The sequence below is a fragment of the Pygocentrus nattereri genome, chromosome 26 (assembly GCF_015220715.1).
Source record: "Pygocentrus nattereri isolate fPygNat1 chromosome 26, fPygNat1.pri, whole genome shotgun sequence".
In the NCBI taxonomy this organism is placed as follows: Eukaryota; Metazoa; Chordata; class Actinopteri; order Characiformes; family Serrasalmidae; genus Pygocentrus; species Pygocentrus nattereri.
The window spans coordinates 28,502,821-28,512,500 of NC_051236.1; the positions used below are offsets into that span (position 1 = coordinate 28,502,821).

General features: G+C 39.3%; 1 protein-coding gene across 2 annotated transcripts in view; it reads right to left on the reverse strand.

Annotated features, from left to right (window-relative positions):
- Positions 1–386: 386 nt before the first annotated feature.
- LOC108427650 overlaps positions 387–9,680 on the reverse strand; it is a 150,513-nt gene continuing 141,219 nt past the window's right edge. For both annotated transcript variants that reach the window (XM_017697940.2, XM_017697939.2), the window contains exon 5: positions 387–1,909. In XM_017697940.2, the coding sequence (XP_017553429.1) occupies positions 1,672–1,909 (238 nt within the window). In that variant the 3' untranslated portion in view covers positions 387–1,671. The remainder of the gene's footprint in view (positions 1,910–9,680) is intronic.

Here is a 9,680-nt window from a genome sequence, read left to right on the forward strand (position 1 = left end):
ATGCCCATTGAGACAGGAAGTGCCATAGAGATACTAAATAAAAAGGATCCATTTATACTGCAGCCACTGTGAGTGCACACAGATAAAGTCGAGGGCTCGCTGACTGCCCTCAGGCCACTCTTTCTGCCCTCTTATCGCCGTGGTGAGGTATGGTATTACATGAGCTCGCAATGAAAGAAGCACAGAGAAATACATCCCCATGACTGCGGCCACCTTTTTTTAGCCTGGTGCTAATTAACCCACTGACTTAGCTTACCAATGCATAAACATCTTCACGCTCTGTCAGTTATTATTAAGTTATGTTGCATGTTCAATAGACGATGCATGTTTTTACTTCATTTTGTTTACGAAAATCAGCACAGCTGCGCCGAAAAAGAAAAATGGCATGCGATAAAAAATAATGAAGCTTTATTTCACAATACTGCACTCAAATGAGAGCAGCGTCCCAAACAAATACTGTGCAAGAAAGTGAAAACATATGACTAAATTAGGGCATATTCAGTATCACAGGGCCAAAAGCAGAAGATGAAATTTCCATTCCAAAGCTGACTTTTTCAATATTTTTAAATGAAAAGCAAAATTTAAAATCATCCTCAAACAGTAAGCCCCTGCATACTGCAAACATACTGTGATTAATGCCATAGTAGCTCCTGTAAATGATTCTAGAATGCAACAAGATACCAAGCATGCATAACAAATGTGTCTATGTGAAACAATATTGTATTTTATTAAAGAAAATATTATCCTAATGTAAGAAAAATTCCAAGAAGAAAGTGGCACAAAAATAGAGTGGATTATAATTCTGAACTTGGCAAAACAAGAAGAAATGTTTTAAAAGTGACATGTGCAATTGACAATATCATATATAATGGAAGACTTTTCTGATTGGCTGCTCCGCACTGAGCTCTGTTCAAAAAGCAGCCTGGGCTGACACACTCCTTATAACTTCAGCATGATTAGGCAGGGCTAAACTGCTGTAGGCATAATAGGTACATATGTGTAACTGTGCTGGTTTTTGAGACGTTGCAAAAACAGTGTTTTCAAAATTTAATTTCCATGTATAGACATTGTTTAGAGTTTAGACACTAAGCTATGTTTTTTTTTCAACAAAATCAAGGAAAATTCTGTTTACCATGATATACGCCCCACTGTAAGTTAATGCAACAAGATTTTATTCCAGTTTTTTGGGCTATTTCTATTGGTCCTTTTATTGTGAAATGTTGCGTGTGCATTTTCACACTGCATAAAGAAATATAAAATCAAATGGAGTTAGGTGGCCTTGATATTACAGTAGTGATGAAGTTGGTAAATAGGAACAGTTTGTAAAACACTCTCCAACCAGTGTTATCTGCAGTCACCTGGAGTCCAGTCTGTGTTTATACCAAAAACAACACAACTGACTCAACCAGTTGAGAAAAACGGCAACACTGCTCAGCTGAATCAGGTGTGCCTCTTGTTGGAACAAAAGTCTGGACCCATTTCACCCTCACTTGGCTATGATTGGGGTTCGGTTTAAACCCAGTTCAAGTGCAGCAAGAAGGAAAGCAACAACCGTCAACGCCAGAAGCTTCTTCTGTCTCGCGCTGCTGCTTGCGCTGGGTTTGGACTTGTTCATTCCTGGCCAGCCCAGGCAGCAGAGGAGCACTCCATAATGTCCAGAACTTAAATGAGTCACTGCAAGTCAATCTGCTTCTCCTTCCTCACTGCAGGCCTGCTCTTCCAGGGCCAGAGGGGGTTACGCTGGCCACCATTCGCACCCCTCTCTTGACCACCCTCCCCTGCTTCTGGTTGCTGACCATGGCTGTTGACTGCTAGGTCCTCTGGCTCCTCCTCCAGGCCCCGTGGCTGAAGACTGAAGGAACTCTGCTCCGCCTGCCGGTAACGGCCACTCACATAGCAGAACAAACACCTAAAAGAAGAAAAAAGGAAAAGTCGTAGATAGATCGATAGACAGATGGATATTTTAACCCCTTAAATTCACAGGCTCATTACATTTGAAGGTTTATTATTCAGTAGCCATCTGGAAATCAATGAGAGTTATTCTTGGAGAGCTGTAGGTTCACTGTTTTATTTTAGATAAATAGTAAATAAAATGGGTATATTTGCATGTACAGTACATCATGACCCCTGAATCCTATCACCACCATTGTAAAGAATTTTTGTAAATTTTTTAAAAAATTTGTAATTTTTTGTACATAATTGTAATTCCTTTTTAAGTTAGAAGAATATGAAATGGAAGCCTGGACCCTTCCCCATATCCAGTCACGCTGTGGTCAGTGACTGACCATTGATGAAGAGCCAAAGGATGGGTGACAGAGAAGGTTCATCAACAGATGATCTACTGTCTCTAATTGTACACCAACAAGGTGGAGCTACAAGGTAGGGCTTTCCAATAAAGTGGCCAGTGAGTGCTTTAAGAGGCATAATAAAATAAACAACACTATGGGGTTTCAGCTTGGATGCACGCTTGGATGATCCTTAATATTTACATTAGAGCTGCTGTATCTCTGCTGCTGTCCTTACTCGTCACTGTGTATTAGTAAACAGATAGAAAATAGAAGATACCTGCTCATCTTTGTAACTGTGCCATAAAAGAGCTTGGTTTGTAAAGCATGAGCAAGAAAAAGATGAAAAACTACAAAACACACAACTGAATGGTGTGATAATTACACAGGCCTAATCTCTTCATTTCCTATTTACCCCGCCCCTCTCCCCTGGGAGCCACAAGGAAAGCTCTAGAGATCCATTAATAAGTGACAATGGCTCCATATAGCTGTTTTTTCCCTCGTGTCACTACCTCGAACACATTACGAAGCATTTGATCCAGCTGAGCGGTCTGATCCAAGGGAGAGAGTTTCAAAATGAGCTGCTTTGAAGCATTACCCAAACTGTCAACCCCGACACATTTAATTGGACAGAATTATTAAGAAAACAGGCCAAAAGGTGTTTGAGATAATAAGAGACGTAGCAAAGGAACTGAAACGATCAGATTTTTTAAAGAGAGATGTTCATTCATGAGGTGATATTAAAGTGTCAATTGCTGTGAATTTTGAACATGGCACTTCTCTGATGAAAAGGCAAACACCTGAAAAAATGCTTTGTGAAAAGTGTGGAACTGCACTACACAAACATGATAAACTAATCATGTTTATAGTTGCCTATGCTCTGTTCATCCACTGAAAAAAGGTGATCCACTGAATCGCCCTTGGTTCAAATCATTTCCACATAAATAAAATGTACAATAATTCCAAAAGGTTAAGACAAAACTGTGTTACTGTAATACATTTGACTCATATGGAAATGATCTATATATTTCAATTCAATATTTTTACCAATTCAATACTAATTTACTTTAGAGTCAGAGTGGGTAGTCGGGAGGATTGGGAGAATTTTCGGTGGGTCTGTACAATTTTAGGCTCAAAAAATGCACATATAAACATAAAAACACATACAAAGTGCTACCAGTGCAACCTGGTTTATTCTGTAGTAATTTACAGGAGGTAATCAGGCTACCCTCTGCCTCTGTAAATAGGACAGCCCTAGTTTGTTGATTGTAAATGATCATTTGTGAAATTATAACTTAGGCTCTTCACAATCATCTCTAAATGCTACTTGAAAGAAAAGAAACTGACAGAACTCCTCAGAAGAAATATGTAATGAGAATGGTGGCGGCATCAGAATTATGATGTGGAAAGGTGTTACTGAGGAATATATAATACCTGACACATGCTGTTCTGATCAACTGGAGAGTGGCTTTGTTTTTGAAAAAGTTTTGGATTAAACGCTCCAAACTTGCTTAATCTGGGTTACTGTACTTGCTAACAATGTTTAAAGAGAAATAACTTTACAGAACAGTGTTTGGAATCAGTTAGCTAACTAGTTAGCTTTTCTTAACTAAGCTGCTGACAACTAACTTGATCAATAGGTCAGATTAAACAGGACTGGACAGCGCTCACATTTGCCATTAAAACATTGTGAAATGTCATACACAGAGAGAGGCACTGCTCAGTTACATATCCATTTTGGGGTAAAATTCTTGAAATGTTATGAAAATTACCTCAGCAGCCCCGGCTTTGCCTTCTTGGGGAAAGAACAGAAATTGCTAACGTAACAAATAATGAATTTAATGTAATAAAAGTGGGAATAGTTACAGCCGCCAGGGTAATATTGCATAATTGAAAGAGCCCTAAAACTTCTGATTTAAGAGTGGATTGACAAAATGATTGAAACTGCTTCTTATGAAGTTATGTTGGGAAGAGTTAATGGTGAAGGGAGAGGGAAGAACTTATGGAAGGAATTTTGGAATCACTTGCAACTGAACTGAGCGTGCAAAGGACCTTGTAATGTTGCTGTAATTTGTTGTCCTCGGTCTCTTTCTTTTGGTTTTGTAGTGAATGGCTACTTTACAAATTGTACATGCGAGTCGTGCTGTACCTGTTGTTGTATATCATTAATAAAAAAATCTGAATTCTGAAAAAAAATGAAAACATTGTGTGTGGAGAGAATTATTATCACACTCAATCACATGCCACTCTTTGTATTGCATCAGTAAAGTTTATTAAAAGACCTTGTGTAAAAGACTAAAATCTCTTCCTTGTGAGACATGGAAACCTGCTGCTTTAAAGTCAGATCGGACATTAACCGTCATGATTACGTCATATTTGCATTGTATTTACTTGTCTGATCCAGGCCTGCATCTGATGCTGACCGACTTTCAATTTCACAAGCAAATGGAATTACTTCATCACTCAAAGTTAGAAATTCTTACAATTAATTACAAAGATAAGAAGGACGGTAAAAGGGACCCTCGAAGAGAAATTCCAAAATGATTTGATTTTGTGTGTTTTTCCCACATAAATTGGACTTGGGTTGGTGGTAGTGTGAGGTCATTCATAGACCGGTCATGCCATCACTTATCATGACATGAGTCACCTTGGATTCTCTCAGTGTTTGAGCAGCTGCTGATACCCAGGAAACATTCAAGGAGAGAAGGAAAGAGAGCGAGACTCGCAGATTCATTTCAACACTCACTCGCTCCGGCAATCAAGAGCCTCTCCTTCTGAAGAGCCAGGCCACTACAGGTTGCCAAGCAACCTCAAAGAAGGATGTCAAGATTGAGGGGTGTCATTTGGACGAGATCACTCCTAGGTTACAGTTCAATCCAAACGCTTTGATAAAGTGTTCGCCTCCACTGGGACTCTGCACCTCTTTCTCACACGGAAGGAGAGAAAACCACAACATCGTATTGAGCAATGAGTGAGCGAGGCCTGCCCTGCTCCACTGTAGGTACTTGATTATATGGCCACCTTGGCTTGAAGCAATCAAATGTCACTTTATCAGGTAAGTGCTGGCAGAAATGTTCCGATAGAGACCGTATAACCGGCCAGGGCTCAAGAAGGTCGGGGCCTCAATGCTTTTTGAGGGTCTTTGACCTTGTGGTTTTGAAAACAATCTTCTTCTCTCCCACTGGAATGCACTTTTTCTTTCTTTACATTTCTAATGAGTCAGCCCCTCAAGGAGACTCACAAATCGCCAAGCACATTTAGACACAATCCACAGATTGCACTCTACTACTATCAGAGTGAGAGAGAGAGAGCATTGTGTTGTCCGACCTCAAAAGCAGATATTTGTCCATCGAAAAGCAGATATCAAAAGATCAGAACTTTAATTGTTTCTCACATTTCTGCTCAAAAGTGTTCAGCAAACTTTGTGGCCAATAAATAACAGGAATCACGGAGCAAATCAAGCACTTGTTCTGAAGTTATTTTCAAACCCTGTTATTTGCAGCTATCAGGCCGAATCGCACAGTCCCATAATGCAGGTCTACGGGGACAAAGCACAACTCCATTCTCGCTGAATTGAAAAACACATTTCTTGTTCTTAACGGTAACTAAGCTGTCAACAGATAAGGAAGTTCACAGTATCGCCTCCCTGGTAATCCATCTCACGATCGCTCCCCTTGTATTTTCTTTCCAAACAGCTTGGAAATATGGTTTGAGGCCTTCGCCCAAATGTCAGTCCAAATGCTTTCTCCAAATGCTCCCGCAACTGAAGATCGGAAAGAAATGAAAATCAGAGCGGACACGAAAAACCGTGCATGCAGCCATGATGGCATGTTTCCCTCGCTTTCGAGCCAAATTAGCAATGTTCTGTGCTGTGTAATTAGAGACAAAGCAACTTTCAAGGTAAAGTTAAGGGTTTTGTGTCTTTTTCATTTCCCTGTTGGACCACTGACATGTTCACAACATGTGTTGATCTGTGGTGGCTTCATGTCTCACACTGTGAGGGTTAATGAGGTCCAGTGTGAGAGCAGGTTAAGACGGTGAAGACTTGCTTCTGGACACCATCTGGTCTCCAATCTTAAAAATAAAGGCGGCTAAAAGGGGTTATTTGAAGTGAAGCCAAAGCTGAGTTTTCTGTAATTGTACATAGCAATTAAATATACTTCCTACACAAAATAATGGTTCATAAATTGCTCTTCTATGAACATATGACTCTATGAAAGACCTTTAATTGGCAGTGGTGAACCTAATCTTCAGCTGTTTTAGGCTTTTGGAAAATGTTTTGTAATTTGTAGTTCATTATTTAATAGAAGCAGCATGTTTGTTGTATTTCAACACTTTTAATACTATTACTTCATTTTTAAGTTGTGCTTGGAAGCAAAAGGGTTGCGTTCTTGAAATGCTCAATAGAACATGATCCAATTAGGATTTGTTTTTGTGTGATATCTTGGCAGTTACAGTTAAGCATGTTCTCCCACTGATTAGGTTCTCAGGAAAAAAATGAAGACCCAACAGATTAACCACCTATGCAATTAGGAAGTGATAGGGGAATGAATGGTTTACAATGTGTGGGATTAGCTTTGTGAGAATCATCTCACTCTAGGACTTCTAGATGTCCTATATTTGTTGCTAACAGCGAGTACAAGTGGTAGCCTGACCAATGCATTTCAGTCAGTGGTTAAAACAGCAGCAGCTTTATGTCAGCACACTTTACTGAAAGAGTCACTCTAAAGTCGCTAGACTCCTACAGATAAATCAGAGGTTAATATGTCTGATACATTTAGTGCTTTTACAAGCTTTTAATATCTATGATTTTTCTAGTACAACCAAAAAATATGAATTACCGTTAGCTTAGCACAAACATACCATTAGAATCACATAGATGTGCTAGATATGTCAGAAATGAGCTTTAGCATAGACATGATTTTTATTCATCTTTTTACTGACTTTTGACAAATATGTGCTTTTCCCAGGTGAAACGTACATATTTGTATCTTTCAATAATGTAACGTTTTAAAATAGAGCAATAAAATAAAAAGCCTGTAGACAAGACGAGGTGTGTGGAAAGCATAATTTCTAAGTTGTATTGACATAATCAGGGTACAATTATGTTCCCTGACTAAAGGAACTCAGATGAACCCTTGAGGGTACCACCCCAGTGACAAGAGGGGTGCCCCAGTGACAGTTTCATACCTTTATTTCTGAGAGTGTAGTTAAAATTGTAATGCAGCTCATTTTATTATCGCTTCATTTCACCTTTCTGATGTATTGTTTTATGTTTCTTCTTTTATTTTATTTTAAACTTATTATTTCACTTATTTTTCTTCTTCTTCTTATTATTATTATTTACAAAAACATAAATTGTAACAAGTGGTAAAATATGGTTGTTCTATCACATCACTCCAAAGAACTATTTAGGCACTTTTAATTTTAAGAGTGTAGAAGTCCAAGTCAAGAACCATTTAGGAGCCCTTAATCTACCATTACTATAAAATCAGTTCCCTCAACGCTTTAATGTCTAGGCTTATTATCCAGTTACTTCCCTTTAGGCTTGCAGTCAATAATTACTATGGTTTCTTCACAACTACTACGAAATGCACTAGGTAAGTTATGCAGTTGCATTGTGGGATATTGAAGTTTTGAAGTTGCAAAGGATTAAAAACAAAACACCAACACCACACAAACATACAACCATGCACATTCTCCACACCAACCCCTTTCTCCTGCTTCATTTACTCCCCCCACCCCATAATGCTCACCGCCTTATCTGTCAATGCTGCTTAAATAATGTAATTAATGACTTAATTAACATTTCCATAATCTATTTTAATAAATCTCAGGCAGCATAATGAGAGACTCCAGGCTTCAGGCGATGGCGTATGAGAATGTGCAGTGCAACGCTGTTCATGGAGGGGGGTCTGGACATACTGTGACAGTGTTGGGGGGGGGTGTAACTGGGTGATGGCACTTTGGAAAGGAGCTGGACCCTGACAAATATCATGTGACTTGCTGGCTATGCACAATGAAAGACCTGTGGCAGTTTTCTGTCCGCCCTCGTCAGCGGACGGGACTTCATTCGCTCTACGCTTTTCAGTCTCTGGATATCTACCACATCACATCTTCAGTGCCGCTCCGTAATAGTATTTGAGTTTGAGTGAACAGTGCAGGACGCGAAGGCCAAGTGAGCCATTGTGAGGAACGTCCACACTCCAAATCTATCTGACACATATAGAGGGAGAAAACAAGCAGTCAACAACCATCTTACATAAGGGAGGTCACAACAGAGCAGATCTGGAGTGACTTCCCTAGGAAATAAATGCTGTGTGCACAAGCTTCTCTGTCAAATCAAATTCAGTCGAGGCCTAATTGAGTTTTATGCTGGTAAACAACAATAAAACAACACTTAAAACAACTCTTTCATTTTCATATTAACTATGAAATCATTATCATTTCTACATAGACTTCATATTAACCCCTCATTCAGTATCTATATGCTCTACAATGCAAACTTATTCTTAGGTTATGGAATTGAGTAATAGGAGCGTGGACTCGTATACCAGCATTTAAGAAGCAACTAATCTTAAAACTGGTAACAATTTGCTGTAGGGCGCTGTTCATAGGGGCGGCACGGTGGTGTGGTGGGTAGCGCTGTCACCTCACAGCGAGGGGGGCCTGGGTTTGATTCCCCAGCCGGGTGACCGGGGTCTTCTCTGTGTGGAGAAGCATGTTCTCCCTATGTTGAGGTCTGGACAGTCCATTGTTCTCAGAAGACCAATAGCCTTTTTGTTGATTTGCAAGCTTTTTTTCCCTCAGTAGCAGCTTCTTGACAGCTACTCATCCTTTCAGACCAATAGTATTGAGTTGTCTTCTCACAGTGGAAAGATGGAGAGAAGCACTTGCGAATTTTTTCAGATCTGAAGCAAGCGTGGAGCTTCATTTGGAAAAATGCATTTTAAGCACCGTTTACTAGGTGGTCAGTTTTGGTGGTCTACCAGGTGGTCTTACAGGGTCATTAGCAGTACCTTTTAATAATTGTAATAATGTAGTCTTTTAATAATTTTATGCAAGTGGATCATCTTATTTCTGATCTCCACAGAAACTTAACACCTTAGCATTCCAGGCGTATTACATACAAAGGCTTATTATTCATTAACTACAGGGACTTAAGTGTAAAATAATGGAGCTTTTCTTAGATTATAGAAGTGTGTAATAAAGTTTGTGCCTGTCGGTGGGCCCATGGCTTGGTAATTTTTTTTTTAATAATTAAATTAATGATAAGGTAATCTTTGATATTTGTACAGCACTGCATGTAGTTGCTGGTAAAGGAATTGAATTTTAGGGCTGTTGAGCTCATTCCATAAAGAAGACAGCAAAAAAGCAGTAAAGAGAAAGAATGCA